This window comes from Syngnathus leptorhynchus, chromosome 15 (genome assembly GCF_054491065.1).
Source record: "Syngnathus leptorhynchus isolate UIUO chromosome 15, UIUO_Slep, whole genome shotgun sequence".
NCBI classification, from domain to species: domain Eukaryota; kingdom Metazoa; phylum Chordata; class Actinopteri; order Syngnathiformes; family Syngnathidae; genus Syngnathus; species Syngnathus leptorhynchus.
The window spans coordinates 2,574,829-2,593,172 of NC_141209.1; the positions used below are offsets into that span (position 1 = coordinate 2,574,829).

General features: G+C 50.5%; 2 protein-coding genes across 3 annotated transcripts; one reads left to right on the forward strand and one right to left on the reverse strand.

Moving 5' to 3' along the window:
- The first annotated feature begins 332 nt into the window (after positions 1-332).
- On the forward strand, positions 333-13,187 carry sos2 (son of sevenless homolog 2 (Drosophila)). 2 transcript variants are annotated; one of them, XM_085931878.1, is made up of 23 exons: positions 333-1,313; positions 3,804-3,929; positions 4,007-4,138; positions 4,199-4,363; positions 4,439-4,645; positions 5,290-5,433; positions 5,518-5,628; positions 6,545-6,643; positions 6,726-6,853; positions 6,928-7,583; positions 7,670-7,751; positions 7,860-7,982; positions 8,059-8,171; positions 8,301-8,523; positions 8,586-8,705; positions 8,782-8,944; positions 9,047-9,164; positions 9,248-9,420; positions 9,498-9,614; positions 9,694-9,937; positions 10,018-10,059; positions 10,180-10,283; positions 10,360-13,187. In XM_085931878.1, the coding sequence occupies exons 1-23, from the start codon at positions 1,230-1,232 to the stop codon at positions 10,852-10,854; spliced, it is 3,969 nt and encodes a 1,322-aa protein (XP_085788004.1). In that variant the 5' UTR covers positions 333-1,229; the 3' UTR covers positions 10,855-13,187. The 2 variants fall into 2 exon arrangements, with proteins under 2 accessions (XP_085788004.1, XP_085788005.1); XM_085931879.1 differs by lacking the exon at positions 10,018-10,059 and having other exon boundaries at positions 9,694-9,934.
- Positions 13,188-13,706: 519 nt separating this feature from the next.
- LOC147045064 (uncharacterized) lies at positions 13,707-17,071 on the reverse strand. The gene is made up of 14 exons (XM_085931891.1): positions 16,932-17,071; positions 16,811-16,855; positions 16,565-16,729; positions 16,385-16,485; positions 16,091-16,173; positions 15,802-15,925; positions 15,431-15,569; positions 15,252-15,353; positions 15,084-15,176; positions 14,856-14,992; positions 14,707-14,784; positions 14,176-14,635; positions 14,017-14,102; positions 13,707-13,955 (listed from the first exon to the last, which is right to left on the reverse strand). Exons 2-14 carry the CDS (start codon positions 16,850-16,852, stop codon positions 13,844-13,846), a joined length of 1,722 nt encoding a protein of 573 aa, XP_085788017.1. The 5' UTR covers positions 16,853-16,855; positions 16,932-17,071; the 3' UTR covers positions 13,707-13,843.
- Positions 17,072-18,344: the final 1,273 nt, after the last annotated feature.

Genomic DNA, 18,344 nt, shown 5'->3' on the forward strand with positions numbered 1-18,344 from the left:
TGATTTTCAAAGGTACAGTATAGATTGTTAATCCGTCTTTATTTATATAGCGCTTTCACAAAAGCTGTCGTTAAAAAAGCGCTTTACAGAACAGATGTTATTATTTACATTTACTAGGGATGGAATGGAAAAAAATACAATATTTTTAAAATAGTATTTTTTATATATATGTTATGTAACGTCGCTTCGAGTGAAATTTGCTTTTGTTATAAGCCATTTTATGAGTAAATCAAGCAGGACTCGTATGTATTGTAAAAAACCAAAAAAACAAACATGTTTTTTGTGGAAGACGTGTCACTCATGTCAGCCTTGTTTTTGTTATTTTTTCCCCCCCTTGAATAGTTCATCTGAAGGACGCTAGCAAGCAAGCAGGCAAGCAGGCAGGCAGGCAGGCAGACAGCGGAGTTGCCCCGAACGAACATCTTGTCCGACTTCCCAAAGCAAACCCAAAACCATCCCGGCTGGCTGCGCCTCCTCCTCCTGCGCCGCACCGCTCACAGAAGACTTTCCCACGGCGGGACTTGACCGTGTCGCCGCCCTCCGAGTCGTCGGATTTCTTTACTTTGGGACCACTGCTGTGCGACTATTTTCTTTTCTTTTGTTTTTGTTTGAGGGAGGATTTTCAACGCTTCCAAGCTGTCCGTATGTGACGGCGGAGAAAGTGTGTCTTGTTTGTCGGAGGCCAGCGGCGGCTTTGCTCCGCCGAGCTAACGTGCTAGCGTTACAGGTGTCTTCGAAGGCGCCCAGGAACCCACCGCGTTCCCAATTTTGCCCGTTATCGGGCTTCTTCGCCCCAAATGCCGCCACTTTATTCAACTTAACGTGCCTGTAATAGTTTAGAACCGGCGAGGGTGTCGCTCAGCCACCTTGTTGTTAGCCGTTAGCTTCCGAGTTAGCCGCCGTGCTGTGTTTACACCGAACGGTGGGCTAACCCCCCTCGTTAGCCGGCAAAGCTAACGAGTGGACCCCGGAGCTACATGTGCCTAACCCCGAATGTAGATTGCTTTTCAACGCCTTAACAAAACGACCTCCCCGCCCAGCCCCGTTCGTATACCATCGAAGCCAACCGGCCGCGTTGGACGGACGGACGGACGAACAGCCGTGCTCGCCGCCCTGGACTGACCCACCCACCCACAAAAGCGGGCTAACTATCCGCCGGGGCCGATGCTGACAGTTCGGGCCGGAGCACGGCAACGCCAGGAGCCGCCACCGCAGCAGAAGCAGCAGCGATGCAGCCCCAGCAGATCTACGACTTTTCCAGTGACGAGAACAGTCACAAGTGGAGAGGCCTCTTCGTGCAAGCCCTGCGCAAGGTAATGAGCGACAACAACGACCATCTTCGTCGATCAAACCTTTACCACCAAAACAAACAATTGGATTCACTCTTTGGGGGGTTTTCTGTGCTAAATATAAATATTATTTTCCAGGAAGTGATGATTGACATCATCGTCAGGAAAATGTGGTTAGGAATCTACACATGAACCTAAAATCTCACCTGCTTGCTATTATTGCACACCAAAATATTAATCTGGCATCATTTTGGTGTGATTTGAGCAGCTAGGTTTAGACTAAAGTAGTGCTTTGCCGCTCTCTTGTAGCAACCTGGTGGGCCAGGGAACTGTGTTGAAAAGCTACAGTGATCGCTGAAAATGCGAGCTAGTGTGTCCTGACTTCAGTTCGAACGTGATTGTTTCATTCCCAACGCAGCCACGCGATCTGGGAGGGTGTGCATACTTGTGCTAACACAGTTTCTGTTACTTCAGCCACCGTCCACAGTCCAACATTGTTCCCAAGGGCCTACTGTAAATGAAACTTCCAGAAGGGGAAGTCATTTGAATTTGAATGTCCTTGCTCAGCAGAATGACAACTTTCTTTTTCCCTCTCCATCTTCATCATCATAAGCAGCAGCATTACTGATTTCATCAAATTGAATGTAAAAAAAAACAACAGTTGAATATGCTCCATTCTTGTCACTTTTGTTTACATTTAAAAAAAAAAAAGGTTGATGGCGCCGTTTGTGTGCGGATGACGGTGTGCTGTTGTGCTTGCGTGTCGTCCCGGCTATTCCGGACGACGCCGGCCTCATTTAGCCTCCGCCACGCCGCCGTTATTGACAACTGTGCATTCTCGCCGTCTGCCCTTTCGCTGGCATCAAGAGTCGCGTCCCTGCTTTTTTTCGCCGTGTTCCCTCGTCGGCCAACGTTTGAAGCTTCGGTTACAAGCCTCCTTAATTAACCTCGGCCACCATTTTTGTATTTTTTTATGTATCAAATTATTTCAACCATTTTGTTCATCAGGTCCACATTTTTATTGGCTATATGCTGTGTCCCAAATAGTTCATCAAGTGTTCACCAATATTTATTGCGATTTTTTTTTTTCTCGTTGGTATTGAAGCATGCTTTCGTTTTTGTGCGGCGCGTGACGTCGTCTGCGGTGGTGTGTGCGAGCGTGTGTGTTCCGACCTGCGCGCGTGTGTCTTTTGTCTGCCAGTTGATCTCTGCCCCGAGTTTTCCCCAGACAGTCTGCTCGTAATGGCCGATGATGTCATGGCGTGAATCACAAACAGTGACACATGCTTGGCTTTAATAACAAGCACACACTCACACACACAACCTGCAACCTGAGCCCAATGTGCCCCCCCCCCTCTACCTCGCCCCTCCCCTCACATACACAGCTCAGTGAATAATCAATTGAATTAGAAATGTTAAGCCGCTTTCAACATTGTCCAGTTGCTATTGTACGGCCCAGCCTTTGTTTTGCGCAAATTTTAACCTGACCAATTTTTTAACTCCATGACCGGCGCCAAATCCTGATCATATAAATCCTGATTTGTGATATTTTTTGGTATTGTATATATCTATTTATTTTAATTGTTTTGGCATTCGATGACTAGCAATGTAAAAGTGCAGCATCACAGACAAAGCTCCTGAATGTTGGTGCGGAGCTCTCACTCTGTTTTTTTTTTCCTGTCAATTGTGCATTTTGCCGCTCTGCTCCCATCCTACCGCTGTCCGGTGGGCGGCGGTTGACACGTGTTGCTCGCGGGCCAGCCGTGGTGTGAATGTAGCTTGCGCAAGGGGGAAACCCCTGGAAGTGTGCGGCGCCGTGACTCACCAAGCTCGGCGTTCTCTGGAATTTGGTCAAGTGCACGCGTGCAGGCTTGATCTCAGAGTCCGCTTTTGCTTTTAAATATGGAGCTGTAAAGATCGTGTGTGTGTGTTTCGAAATGGAGGTGTCTGATTTCGAGCCAGTCTTGCGAGCGTGCAGCTACTTACGTACTGGAACGGCAACCGGGCCAACTTGTGGCTTCTGATTTTCCACTTTGTCGACCGGCCCAAAGTTCATAACACGAGTTAAAGGCGAGACTTGGTATTTCTTTTTATTTCTTTTCTGCTCTCACAACGGCGACTCGATTCTCGGAGGGGACTTTCTGCACGCTGCAGCATCTCCAGTCAAGTCAGAGCATAGGAATGCTGGGCGCCGATGACGTTGGCCTTTTTAAGTCTTAGCGCTCGCATTCCTTCCTGCGGGGCCTGGCGCTCGCTTTCCCCGTGGCCTACTTTGCTTTCTCTGCCCGAGCTGGCCGTTTGGTGTCCACCTGCTCGGACCGTACTCGCCCCGAGGATCTCAACTGACTGCGTTCCCGCCAGAGGGCTCGGCCCCGTCTGTCCACGGCATCCTTACGGGAACACCTGAGGCCCCGCCCTTCTTTTATGGCTCCCGTGTCGATGACGACAATAAGCTAATTGAGCTGCTTTTAAGTGAACGCTCATTTGCCTCATTTTTTTTTTTGTCACGTTCAGGTGCAGAAGCAGGTCCACCCCAACCTCCAGGCCAAGGAGGACGCCCTGCAGCACATTGAGGAGCTGATCCTGCAGCTGCTCAACATGCTGTGCGTGGCGCAGCCTCGCTCCGTGCAGGACGTGGAGGTAAAAACGTCGCTTTGCCGTCGTCTTTGCGAGGCCTCCAGGTTGGTTAACCTTGCTTCTCTTTTTGCCGTCACCAGGAGCGAGTTCAGAAGACCTTTCCCCACCCGATAGACAAGTGGGCCATCGCCGACGCGCAGTCGGCCATCGAGAAGCGGAAGAGGAGGAATCCCTTGCTTCTCCCCGTGGACAAGATCCACCCGTTGCTTAAGGTTTGAGAAACGCCGCTTCATCTCCCGTAAGACGTCCGCTGACTCTCCATTTCCACACAGGAGGTGCTGGGCTACCGAGTGGACTACCACGTGTCGCTCTACATCGTGGCCGTGGTGGAGTACATATCGGCGGACATTTTGAAGTTGGCAGGCAACTACGTGGGCAACATTCGCCACTACGAGATCAGCCAGCAGGACATCAAAGTATCCATGTGTGCCGACAAGGTGAAACGTTTGAATCATCGAAACGGAAAAGTGACTTTTGTTTTCAGGTCGTCTGACCGCGCGTTGACGTTGCAGGTGCTGATGGACATGTTCGACCAGGAGGACGACATCGGCCTGATGTCGCAGTGCACCGACGAGCCCTCCACGTCGGGCGAGCTCACGTACGACGACCTGGTGCGGCTGGAGATCGCCGAGGAGCGGCAGTACCTGCGCGAGCTGGACCTCATCATCAAAGTGTTCCGTCACCACTTCCTGTCCAACTCCAAAATCTTCACGCCGCGGGTAAGCGAGCGAGGCGAGGCGCGGCGCTGGAAATCCGTCTGACGAGCAGTCCGCTTTCCCAGCTTAGCGTGATTACAAACGCATTTAGGGCCAAATCCCACCTAAGCGTATTGAAGGATTACTCACAGCTCAGCAAATGAAACCCAAACAAGACTGGCGTACGATATTGTGAAGGCGCGAATGGAAAGTTGGGCCCTCGGCTGCGGCTTTTGCATAGTTGCTCTTTTTTGGGTAATTTGCGGCACGGCTGGGATGAGGAGGCCCTCGCGGAATGCGCAGCGTGTTATTATGTAGAGACAAGAACGGCATCTGCCTGGCCAAAATAGCGCCAATTATGTCTGCCTGCTGCTGCTGCTTCTTCTGCTCCGCTCAAATGTTGTTTTTAGCCCCGTCGCTCCTTCCTTTTACATCATACTAATGAACGTGACCTTTTGCCAGATGAAGCAATAACGAAGGACCATGCTACCTGAAAAAGTACAAATGGAAGATTAGTCGGAGAAGTCATAAGTTATTGTTGGAGTGAAAATCTAATCATGTGAAGGAGAAGAAAGTTGAGATTAGGCCAGAAAAGATGTACCGGTCGTTCGAAAAAGACATTTTAAGCAAAGCAAAAAAAGTGCTTTGTTTTTCATCGCGTCGCTCAGGACGTGGAGGTGATCTTCAGCAACATCCTGGACATCCACGAGCTGACGGTCAAGCTGCTCGGCCTCATCGAGGACGCCGTGGAGATGACGGCGGACGGCAGCCCTCACCCCCTGGTGGGCAGTTGCTTCGAGGACCTGGCCGAGGTGCGCTCGTTTGTCACGCCGCCGCCGAATGAATCTGGGTCGACGCGCATGTCGTAATACGGTTCTTGTCGGCTGCGTGTGCAGGAGCAAGCGTTCGACCCCTACGAGACGCTCTCCCAGGATATCCTCAGCAAAGACTTCCACGAGCACTTCAACAACCTGATGGCCCGACCCACCGTGGGCCTCTACTTCCAGGTATCAACATCTGACCCATTGACTTTTTGCTCAAGCTGAAAAAAAAATAACAGCAAAGCTTTGGCTCCCTCTAGTGGTGACTTTGTTCCCAAGCAAAATAGTTGACGTGAGCTGAGGAGCTTCTGGCGAGTCAGTGAATGTTTCAGTGGAGGTCAACACACCCACAGTGTGCGTCAGTTACTCTGAGATTTTGGTTATTTGCAGCAGTGGGGGAATTTGATCAAATTTGTTTCTCTTCTCTTCAGCAATTTTTAAGTAGCCTCTATTCTCAGTCCTCCCTTCAATCTGGTCTTACAGCTCCTTGCATGTTTTTCCAAAACAAACCGTTTCTAAACCACTCCCTGTCTGGGAAAAAAAAAAAAACAATAAAAATAGTTTTTGCAAAGAGGTAAAAGTTAGGTCACTCCCTCTATTTGTTCCTGTGGTGCTTTGAAGCCAAGATGGAATTCCTCCCCGCCAGGATCCCGCGACGTGTTGGGCGTCTGTGTAGGCTTTATTCACCGCAGCCGCATTGTTTTTTTTGGGACATTCCTCGCAAGAATAGCACTGAAGCGTGATGGGGGCTGACACCAAAGTAACAGCCACCTCAAAGATTGTAGTCCAATTAGTCCACTCATCGCGTCATATGTTCAACGTCAAAAACTTGGATGGGACTCGTCATCCATTTTAGGGACCGTTAACTGCTGAGGAGCCTCCACTCCGAGCGTATTGATTGTCCATCGCTCCCATCAGGGGAAGAGGAGATTTAAATGGATGCCACTATGGTGGCTTCTTCTCCGGTTACTCGCCCCCGCCCTCGCATATGTCAACCTTTCGAAACATGTGAAATATACTATACATGGTCGTTTTGCATGGGAATGATTCTATATCAAGTGCATAACTGGTTTTGTGTTTTTGTTTTTTTCTTTCTTCATAGTCTGTAGCAGAAGGCTTCAAAGAGGCCGTTCAGTACGTCCTTCCGCAGCTGATGATGGTGCCTGTGTACCACTGCATGCACTACTTTGAGCTCCTGCAGGTACTCACTCATATTTGGAATATAGTATGGCGCAAGATGTGATGCCCCCCCCCCCCCTCCTTCCATCATGTCTGCTCTGCAGCAACTTCAGGAGCGCAGTGAAGACCAGGATGACCGGGAGTGTCTGAAGCAGGCCATCACGGCGCTACTCAACCTGCAGAGCAGCGTGGAACGCATCTATGCCAAGCAGCAGCCACGGCGAAAGCCCGGGTAGGCGCTCGCAAATTCACTCTGACAGCGTGTATATTGACGTGTGTGTTTGTTGTGATCCCCCCCCCCCGCAGCGAGCCCATGTACCGCCTCTACAGTCGACAGATTCGTAGCAAGCAGCTAGCCATCAAGCGTATGAACGAGATCCAAAAGAGCATCGACGGCTGGGAGGGCAAGGACATCGGCCAGTGCTGCAGCGAGTTCATCCTGGAGGGCCCGCTGCTGCGCGCCGGCGCCAAGCACGAGCGCCACAACTTCCTCTTTGACGGCCTCATGATCAGCTGCAAGGCCAATCAGAGCTCGCGGCTGCCGGGCTCGGGGAGCGGCGCCGAGTACCGCCTGAAGGAGAAGTTTGTGCTGCGCAAAGTGCGCATCGTGGACCGCGAGGACTCGCCGGAGCTGCGGCACGCCTTCGAGCTGATGGGCAAGGACGAGAACTGCGCCGTCTTCTGCGCCCGGACCGGCGAGGAGAAGGCGGCGTGGATGGCGGCGCTGGTCACGCTGCAGTACCGCTCCACCCTGGACCGCATGCTGGACACGGAGCTGCAGCACGAGGAGCGGGCGCATCCGCTCCGGCTGCCCTCGCCGGAGCTTTACCGCTTCGCCGTACAGGACTCTGAGGAGAACATTGTGTTTGAGGACAAAGTGCAGAGCAAAACGGGCATCCCCATCATCAAGGCGGGCACGGTGGTCAAACTCATCGAGAGGCTCACCTACCACATGTATGCCGGTAAGTATTTGTCATCATGTGCGGCTATGACGTTGCTTATTATTTGTATATTTTCTTTTTCCTCAAAAATTCTTTGTTTCTTTTAGATCCAAACTTTGTGCGCACTTTTTTGACCACGTACCGATCCTTCTGTAAGCCTCAGGAGCTTCTGACACTGCTGATTGACAGGTACGCTCTTCCCTCGAGCACGTCGCAAAGTATGCCGATTATTATTGTCCTCGTCGTTGCTGTCGATGTTTCCTCCGTGACGTTCAAGCCCTCATTGCGTGTGTTCAGGATCGAAATCCCAGAACCGGAGCCCACGGAGGAAGACCGGCAGGCCCTGTGGAACGGCGACCAGCCCATGGCGGCTGAGCTCCAGAGGTTCCGCAAGGAATATGTGCAGCCGGTCCAGCTCAGGTGAGATGTTTACCTTTTTTTTTTTCCTTCTCTGGGTTCGAGTCAGTTGTGTCAGCTTCTTGGATTTGCTCCGCAGGGTTCTCAACGTATTCCGTCAGTGGGTGGAGCATCATTTCTATGACTTTGAAAACGACCCCGAGCTGAGGACTCGCTTAGAGGAATACATCAAGAGCAAAATCCAACTACGAGGTCAGGCTGTTTCTGAGTTGCTTCATAACTTTATTATTTTTTTTTTTTTATCCCTAATACAAAGCCATGTATCCCTAATATTTTGTCTACATTAACTTCCCCTCACCATTCCACCATTTCTGACCGCAGGCAAGTCCATGCGCAAGTGGGTGGAGTCCATCAACAAGATCATCCGGCGCAAGCTCCAGACGCAGTCCAACGGCGTGAGCCACAACCTCACCTTCGGCAGCACGCCCCCGCCCATCGAGTGGCACATCTGCCGCGCCGGCCAGGTGGACTCCTTCGATCTCATGACCCTGCACCCCATCGAGATCGCCCGGCAGCTGACCCTGCTGGAGTCCGAGCTCTACAGGTGAGTGGGCGCTCGTCGAGGCCGGCGGGGAAAAACGGGCGCTGACGTCGATCCGTCCGCAGAGCCGTGCGTCCGTCTGAGCTGGTGGGAAGCGTGTGGACCAAAGAGGACAAAGAAAAGAACTCGCCCAACCTGCTCCGCATGATCCGACACACCACCAACCTCACGCTGTGGTTTGAGAAGTGAGCGCCGCGTCGTGCCGATGTGTCCTCTTGTGCGGTGGGTGCCACATGAACTAAGCGTCCAAATGTGCGTCAGGTGCATCGTGGAGACCATGAACCTGGAGGAGCGCGTGGCGGTGTGGACACGCGTCATTGAGATCCTGCAGGTCTTTCAGGAGCTCAACAACTTCAACGGCGTGCTGGAGGTGGTCAGCGCCATCAACTCAGTCCCGGTCTACCGCCTGGACCACACCTTTGAGGTGATGACCCATACCGTCCACGGATTTGCTCAGAAGAGAAGTAGTAGCTTCTGCTCCATTTCCCCAAGATGGCCTCATGTGACCATGTTTCCGTGTGTGCAGGCCATACCGGAGAGGAAGAAGAGGATCCTGGAGGAGGCTGTGGAACTGAGTCAAGACCATTTCAAGAAGTACTTAGCCAAACTCAAGTCCATCAACCCGCCTTGTGTGCCTTTCTTTGGTACGTCCACTAGCAGCCTTTCCGTCCGCCCGTGTCGTTGTCCATTTGGAGCTAAAACGTGGCCCCTCTCTCCTCAACCGCAGGGATCTACCTGACCAACATCCTCAAGACGGAGGAGGGCAACCCGGATTTTCTGAAACGCCACGGCAAGGAGCTGATCAACTTCAGCAAGCGGAGGAAAGTGGCGGAAATCACCGGCGAGATCCAGCAGTACCAGAACCAGCCCTACTGCCTTAACGTGGAGCACGACATCAGGGTGAGTGCACATCAATTCTGACTGTGCAAGAACATCAAAGTTCAGGAAACGAGACCTTTTTGTTTTGGAATCCTCAGCGCTTCTTTGAGAACTTGAACCCGATGGGAAACAGAAGCGAAAAGGAGTTTTCAGACTACTTGTTCAACATGTCCATGGAGATCGAGCCCAGGAACTGCAAACAAGCGCCTCGATTCGTAAGCCGTCACCGTCCGACGTGCGCGAGAGAAAGAAAGCCCACGCGAGGGTTAACGTGCCATCTCCTCCCGCTCTCAGCCCAGAAAGACCAGCTTCACGCTGAAATCACCCGGGATCCGGCCCGTGCGAACTGTCAACGTGAAGGCCCTGGAGAGGGAGCCGCACCACAAGCTCACCTTCCGGAGCATCGCCGAGACGGACCCCGAGACGCCGGCGTCCGCCTCGGTGCCCACCTCCCCCAACACGCCCACCCCGCCGCAGTCGGCCTCCTCGGACCTCAGCTCGGTCTTCATGGAGCACGACCTCAGCAGCTCCTACGGTGGTGCGTTTGAGGCCCGGCTGGAATTTGGAGCCATCCTACATATTGGTAAACCTGACCCTCTCTTTTTTTGTATCTTGCAGGGTCCAACTCTATTTTTGCTCCGGTTCTTCTGCCGCCTTGCAGTGAGTTTTGACTCGTCAGAATCGGAGTGCTTTGCATTCTGGCTCGTGCTTGTGGACGCGTTGGCGACATTTTTCTTTTTTCTTTTTTTTTTTCATGTATTGTTTTGTGCCCGCCGTCAGAGTTCCAGTCGGTATCGTGCGGCAGCCTCCACCAGCTGGGGGAGGAGCTCCTCAAACCGCCGCCACTTCCGCCTCGAAGGAAGGACACCATGTCGGAAAGCAAAGTAAGACTTGAGGCTTCCTGCACCTTGCTTGATAGTTGCTGGACTTTAAGCGTGTTGTTTGCACGTGTGTCATCAGAGCTCTCAGTCGGACAGCCCCCCCGCCATCCCCCCACGGCTGCCGCCGCCCCTGCCCAGGATGCAGCCGCGGACGCCGGGCTACAACGGCCCCCTGGACGGCCCCCTGCCCAGCCCTCCCCCGCCTCCCCCCCGGGACCCGCTCCCCGACACGCCGCCGCCGGTGCCCCAGCGGCCCCCGGAGATCTTCATCAACTACCCGTTCAACCTGCAGCCCTCGCCCGTGGGCCGCTACCACTGGGACTTCGGCAGCTCGCCCGCTTCGCCCAACACGCCGCCCGGCACGCCCTCGCCGCGCGTTCCCCGCCGGAGCTGCCCGCTCAGCGCCAGCCAGAACAGCCTGTGTCCGCTCCCGGCGCCCATCATCGCCGCCCCGCCCGTGCCCCCTCGCCACAACTCCAGCCCGCAGTTGCCCAAGCTCCCCCCAAAGACATACAAGCGCGAGCTGCTGCACGGACTTTCGCTGGTGGAAAACAGCGCCGCGGGGGACCCGTAGGCCACGCCTTCTTTTTTTGCGAACCCTCCATGTTGATAAAGGGCGCTCGTCTTGGCCGCGGGGACCTTACGGGCGGCACGTCGGCCTCTCAGTTCTGAGCCTTGGGTCTCTGCTCCGGCCTTCCTGTGAGCAGTTTGCATGTCATCCCCCCCTTCCCGTGCTTTCCTACCACTGTCCAAAAACGTGCATGTTAGCTTCACTGACGACTCCAAATTGGCCAGAGTGGATCTTAGTTTCTCTAAATGTGCCCCCCCGCAGTCGGCTGGCGACCCCCGTCCAGGGTCTCCCCTGACTTTTGCCTGCCGCCAGCCGGGATCGGATCCAGCTCACCTGCCGCTCTTAATTAAGAGGACAAGCGCTTTAGAAATTGGATGGTTGGATGGATGGATCATTTGGTTGGGTTACAAATCTCTTTTTCAGCGGGTAAAATGCATTCTCTGTTGGGTTGATGTCTGAAGATTGACAAGTCGTATCCAGTCACAGTCCTTTATTGGAAGTGTCTTTTTGGATCTTGGGTTTGCAGTCGTGAGGTTCCGGGTTCCCATCGCAACTCCGGCGACTCGGGCTCCCTGCCACATTCCAACGACATGCACGCGAGGATCATCGCAGACTCCAAATTTGCCCACAGCGTGAATGTCAAGTGTCCATGCTGGGGTGAGAATATCTGCGATTGATCGGCGACCGGTCCAGGGTGCCCGACGTCAGCTGGGATAAGCTCCAGCTCATCCGACCCCAATGAAATCAAGCACTATAGAAAATGGACGGACGGTTGTTTGTCTAATGGTGCACTTTAAAAACAGTCGGGCCAAAAATAACCCAGTACTTGGTCAAAAGAGGACAGAACACCACTGGAGTCAATCTGACCTTTTTGTTTTGTTTTTGTTTGACCCGACTGTTTTTACTGCGTGCCCTGCAACCAGTCCAGGGGGTAGCTGGCTTTTTTTTGCCCAAAGACGGCTAGGATAGGCTCCAGCTTCCCCGCCCGTGACCCAAATGAGGACAAGCACTCTACAAAAAAACGGACGGACGGACGGCTGGGTGGCTGGCTGGCTAGAAAATGATGGCGTCCCATTTGGGGAAAGTTCTCACTGTTGTAGCTTCAACTGTTACGCTTCTTTCTCACCGAACAGCTGCCAAAGTCTTATCTGTATTTTATGCAGGGGGATAAGGGAAAGGGATTCTTTGTTTGCTTTTGCTCCTTTTTTGTTTTGTTTTTATACATGACCGTGATTCCGCCATCCCCTCAACTCTACACTGTGACTGTTTCCAAGACACACAAAAAGTTGCCTTCCCCCCCCCCCCCCCCCCCCCCCCCCCCCTTCCGCCAACATCCCGGCTCGACTTTTTTGCACATCGAGCTCAGGCAAACTTTGATTCCCGTCAAGCCACGATGTCAAAACGGCGGACATCGGAATGACCCTGACCTAATCGCCAAATACCGACAAACTTTCCCCCGCCACTCCCTCCCTGCCTCCCTCCCAGGACTGAGAATCCAGCCAACCGCGCCGCTCGGATGTGCCTTTTTGTTTTGTTTTCTACTTAACGGTCTCTCTAATAATATGCTAAAATGGAAACAAAAAAAAACAAAAAAGAAACAAGTTGCCTATGTAAGGTTTAGAACAAAAAGCTATACGACTATGAACTTGTACATGTTTGTGGATAGTGTGTGTGTGTGCGTCTGTGCGTGTGGGTGTCAGTGTGTGTGTATGTATATGTGTATTTATATTTGATGTATACATACACATACATATACACTGACAAAAATAATTTGTATAAAGTCAAGTTTCTGGTTGTACTCTCATCCGTAGCTGTTCAGTCCAATAATGCCTAATAATAATCACATTCATAATAATAATAATGAGCGATGCTGCTACGGTCGGATAAAAACCAGAAAGCCAACTAATGCACTTACAAGACAATCTCCAGTGGAAGCCGTTTTGTTCCTCTCTGAAGTTGTAAGAAAAACACACACACACACACACACACGATACGGCGATCACTTCATCTTGCAAACATTCATTCAAGGCTTGTTTTTTTTTTGGGGGGGGGGACACGTGCACTTTAGGCCCTTCCATTTGAGGAGCCAGGGTACCCCCGCACGCAAATTAAAAAAAAAAAAAAAAGACGTCAAACTGTCCCCAGCTCCCATCATGATGACGCTGTGCACCACCACAAGCCGCTTCTTTAAATGCAGAAGCAAAAAAAAAATCTAATTTTTTTTCCAGTCAGTATTTTTTTTTTTTTTGCTGGGTTCTCCGGATGCTATGTGGCCTTTTAACACCTTTGTATTATTATTAACAGTCTTGATGAGTTGAATAAATCACCCAGTCTTATTTTCTACTCTAAGCCACACCCCCCCACCCCTCCCTCCCTCGCTGATCTTTGTTTGACAGACTTGCGCCATTTATTTACTAACTCAGATTGGCGGTGAAGTGGTGAACATTTGACTGAATATTGGAAATGATAAGGAAAATTTAAGGGATGAGTTTTATTAAGGCAAAGGAAATAAAAATATTTTCATTTTACTCTTATTATATACTGCCCCAGTTTGCTAGTATTAATGCACGGAAATTAGATTGGGGTAAATTCAGATGTAATCTATGATGAAATTATCAATTGATTGTCACTGCTCTGGCCAATACTGTCTGATGTAAAAGTATTGTTCAGCGCCCTCTTGTGGCCAAATAATTCTGTTGAAATGAGGGGAGGAGCTTCATTAGTCAGGCAATAAATAGACTTGCCTAATAGAAAAGTGCTTTGGCGCTATCTTGTGACATGTATAGGCAATTGCAAACTTGCAGAAAGTCCAAAAGACTTCTTATCCCAACAAAATACAACTTTATTCTCATAACCTTACAACGTCAATTTGTAATTGCCATTTTTTTGTCTCCCAGTTAATTCTTAAAGAATCCCGAGCTACACGTTCTGCTTTTATTTCCTTGGTGTTACAATTATGAGGGGGATATCAGAAGCCAAAATGTTGGAGCAGTCAAACAGTGCTGCAGGGTCCCTCGCTGTCCTCACTCTCCTCCCACAATCGTCCACTGGGCGGCGCCACAGATTGGCCCGACAGCGGTGGCTGGACCGGGCCTTTTCCAGCTCTAAAATAGAACAAAACCATGACATGACTGTAAGAGCAAATATCCTGTCAGAGCAACTTACCTCTGATGTTCTCTCGGGGTAAGAAAGTTTACCCGGGCGGGGGTCTGGACCGACATGAAGCCTCTGTGCTCCTTCTCAGGAGACAGCTGCACATGGAACATCAGAGTACAGAAAACCTTGTACTGATGCTAATACAAAAGAAGGTTTGAAAGCAATTACCTGCTTTGTCGGATTGTCCCAAATGGGCCTGAAGGCACTCTTGGCTCGGAGCGGCGGTGACCCCATCCTGACGCTGACTAGCCTTTTTCCGCCGTTGTTGGGTGTCCTCGGAGGAGGGTGAGGGGTCCGCCTGGGAATCTGCCAGCGGAGGCAGACGCTTCTCTCCGAATGTTGAGAAGACGGTTTAAGGAGTACAGGAACCTGACTGTCCTCGTCCTCATCTTCCCTGCAGGAGGTCACCGAGGAGTCTTCAAAGGCGGACGTGTTGTCCGCATCACTTTGCGGTTCTTCAAAGCCCGTGTGGCCCGCAGGCTCCGGTGTGACGAGGCAACAGCGGCCGGCGGACGTGCAACACCGACACGTCTGCCGCCTCACCGGACTGCAGGACCAGCACTCCACGCGCATGGCGTGCTGGTCCACGCCAGACCCGTTTGTCAGGCCCGACACCTGCTGGCTCTCCCTGGAAGAAAGCGAACACTTGTGCAATCTTTAGATATTTTCCAAGGACCATTAGAGGGCGCCCACACTCACCTCAGAGCTGCACTTTCCACCTTTGTCCTGTAAGAGGCGCTGTCTGCAGACAAGCTGCTAGCCTCTGCTTCGCTGCAACTAATGGAATGCAAGTCAGTCCCAAAAAAAAAAGATTTTTGGTGAACATGCAGTCGGTCAGAGTGACGTACTGCGCTTCTCCAATATCCCAGCGGACCTCCTCCTCCAAGATGGTGTGACATCGTGATAAAATGTCCCTGAGTGCTCGCTCGGTGCCCAGGAGCAGGCTGCAGTCTGGATGCTCTTTGCCCGTCCACTGCAGCAAGTTCTCAACGCAAGCAAAACAAGTCACAATTTTTTGTTTTGTTTTTTTGCAAAATTTCATTCGCCTGGGTAAAAAAATGTTTCAGGTGTCTGACCTGGATGTGACTCAGATAGCCGTGGACACGAGTGACGGGCGCCAGGAGAAGCGACAGCATTTGGATTTGGTCCTTTTCCACTTGGCCGCTTCCCTGTTGTCCATGCACAAGCATTTTTTCCCCCCCGAATTCAGTTTTTCATTCAGTTGCCCTTGTCATATGATTTACCTGTTCCTGGCTGTCCTCATGCTTGCCCGATTTATGGACTTCCAGGGAAAGGAAGGAGGCCAGCGCGCCCACGTAGCCCACGTACGCGTCCGAGAAAGAAGTCTGCAAACACATATTTGGCTTAAGCGACACTTGGTCGGTGGGAGTTTGGGAACCCAACCCCTGAGGTGCCCGCTCACGTCGTTCTGTCCGACGAGCCGCACTAGAACATCTCCCACCAGAGACTTCCAGCGCTGTGCGGCCAGTCGCTCCTGGAGGGTGTCTCTGAACAGCAGGTGGCGCTGCAGGAGCCGCTCTACCAACGAGGCGAATTTCTCGCTGCGTCAAAAAATCAATGATATATTTTTCAGCAATTAAGTTACAGGGTTTCTCAATGTCAGGTTGAATATGGAGTGATGTTATTGAATAGCATATGGATAACAGAAAATACTGTTACGGTTAACTGAGTTGGTCAGTTGAGTGAACTACTTAGCAGAAGACGTCAGTGAGAGGAATTAAAAGCTCAATTAAATCAAGATGCATGTCATATCTGAAAACATGCTGAGCTTACTGAGGGTTCGAGGTCACGTGTTGCGTGGGCGTTGTGCTCTTGTATTGGTCGTGGAGTTGCTCCAAAGTGGACACGTACTCCCATTCCGAGTGGAGCAGCTGCAGCGCCACCTGGTGTCGCGCATCTGTGTTGCACAAACATTCAGTGTATACCGTTTGAATAGATATTTTTGAAATACTGAATGAAAACAATGTTGGTTAAAAAAAAAAAAAGGATGCCCACGTGAATGATGAGTTAATCTTAAATTGTCAGAAAAAAGATGGATATTGTGTGTGTTGCAAGTTGTGACCTGTTCCTTCGGTGAGTCCGGCTTTGAGACCCTGCAAGAAGCAATGCAGCAGAACCTTTCCGCGGCACGACTCTGTTGGATCACTGCAATTCATAAAAATGCAGTAGATATTAAATATATATATATATATACTGGTACAATATAAATTGCTCAGTTTTATAATTTAACTTTTTTTTCTTAATGAAACCATAATTTTAGTAAATCAAAGTGAGTTCCTTGTTGAAGACGTTTTAAAAATAGGTCATTTTGGAATTTGTTTTGTTTTTCATATGGAAAAAACATTCATCCAGTTACGTTTCGTTGCATGTAGCTGCAGTACTGTCGGCGTCCTCTTGATGGCGCTGCGCGGCATCACGCAGCGCCACGACTTGACCCCGCATGACGCCAAGCTCCTCCTGCACGAGGCGACAAAGCTCGTCAGCCGACTGTCCACTTTGCACAACAACAAAAAAACTGTGCCAAATGCACTCTGACCCTGAGGGACTCCACCAGTGCCTCCAAGCGCCACGCTTTCTCCCGACACCGGCGTCGGTTGTCCTCCAGCTCGTCACGCACGACCGAGTCGCCGTGCTGGATGTGGGCCAGTTCCAGCAAGGCGCCCGTCAAGCCCGTCTTCAGTTCCGAGACCATCCACTGCACCTAAATTCAGGTTATCATGTTTCATTCTACATCAGTTGTACAATGATTGAAAAAAAAGTCATTCCATTCTATTCTTCTTACCTTGGAGATTTCTGTGACAAGCTCCGCCTCCTGAGGCTTCATGACCTTTAAGAAAAAAACAACATGGCAGAATTTACTGTAAAAATGCAGCAACTTGGTGAAGCAGCATGTGGTTCATTACCTGAGTTGACTCTCATGCAGTCTGGCCAAACTGTATGTTTGCAATCACAAAGCGGCGCTCCTACTGTACTCCATTGTTGCATACAATGCGGCTGTATCTTGACTTCCAAATCATTCTATGCTTGTTGACCCGGTTTTGCCAAGGTGTGGGGGCCCCCCCGCCAGCGGCCCCTCTGCTCGAGGAAGTGACAAGCCCCGCCAGAGTGCATGCCCTGCAGGAGTTCAGCCCGCCGCAGAACACAAGGCGCACACGTTGAAAAGAAACAAACCCACTCAAAATGAATCTCTTAGGACATTTGTTGAAAACGAATTTCACATAGGGTTGAGATCATTTTAAAAGTCAATGCATGACTTACCTCAATTAAAGAAGCTCCTTGATATTCTCCACAGCACCTTTAAAATGACTCCTTCATATTCCCCCCTTTGGCAGTTTTCTAAACACTCCTTTGCATTCGTTTTCCTCCTGAATCCGCAAAAAAATCAATCTCCGTTTAATTCCCCTTCTGCAAAATATGCTTGATTCTTTTTTAAAAAAAAAAGGCTCAGTGGTTGCCCAACGCTGTTTCTGTAACGCTCAGCAGTGTGGGCAGCAGATGTCCTGTGTGACGTCACCAGTATGAACGCACTGCAGTCCACTTGAACGTGTGGAAAAGCGACGTGTGTGAATAGGTCAATGAAATTACCTCCTCCGTCCACAAGAGGCGCTACCGAGTCAGCGCCTTAACACTTAAATGCTCAGTATCCTGTTGGCAATTAAAAAGGTATGCAAGTGCACCCACGCACACACACACACACACACACACACACACACACACTTTGAATTGTAACAATGTAACAAGGCACCGATGGTCTCTTCAAACAAATTCTTCCCTCCAATCAAGTTGAGCTCAGCGGAGGCCTTGCGGCCATCTGCCAGGAAGCCAGATCATCCCTCGCTTGATTGCCCCCTCGGATCCCCTGAATCCCTCTCGGTGTGTCCGTCCATCCGTCCGTCCGTCCCTCCGACCGTCTGTCTATTCCTCGTAGCTTTCATCACGTTCCCAGAATCTCCTGATGAAACAAAGCACTCATTCATAAACAATTTGCAAGAAATTTGAAAGGTTCTGCTTAGCCAGGAGGCCCAGCAGCTTGTAAACACGCAATCAATGTCAATACAGCCAAACGTCTCACTCGACTATGACTGCAAAAATAGTCCAAAATGTTGCAAGGATAAACTTGCAGTTTTTTAAACTAGGGTCATCATTCATTTCCATGTCTTGGATGTTATACCTGATTTTCAGGCCCACTATTTTGCTTATTTTCAATATCATTATTTATTTTATTTACTATTATTATTATTATTATTATTATTATTATTATTATTATTATACCTCTGTTTTAACCTATTGTGCGTACTGGGTGCACTGAAATTCCA

Bases quoted from the DNA above. Each gene is read 5' to 3' on its own strand.
- sos2 (XM_085931878.1), top strand. From the start codon at position 1,230: ATGCAGCCCCAGCAGATCTACGACTTTTCCAGTGACGAGAACAGTCAC. The intron at 7,584-7,669 runs GTAAGTATTTGT...TGTTTCTTTTAG, and splicing joins CACCTACCACATGTATGCCG to ATCCAAACTTTGTGCGCACT. The intron at 10,060-10,179 runs GTGAGTTTTGAC...GCCCGCCGTCAG, and splicing joins GGTTCTTCTGCCGCCTTGCA to AGTTCCAGTCGGTATCGTGC.
- LOC147045064 (XM_085931891.1), bottom strand. From the start codon at position 16,852: ATGAAGCCTCAGGAGGCGGAGCTTGTCACAGAAATCTCCAAG. The intron at 15,570-15,801 runs GTAAGCTCAGCA...TTTTTGACGCAG, and splicing joins CACGTGACCTCGAACCCTCA to CGAGAAATTCGCCTCGTTGG. The intron at 13,956-14,016 runs GTAAGTTGCTCT...GTTCTATTTTAG, and splicing joins ACCCCGAGAGAACATCAGAG to AGCTGGAAAAGGCCCGGTCC.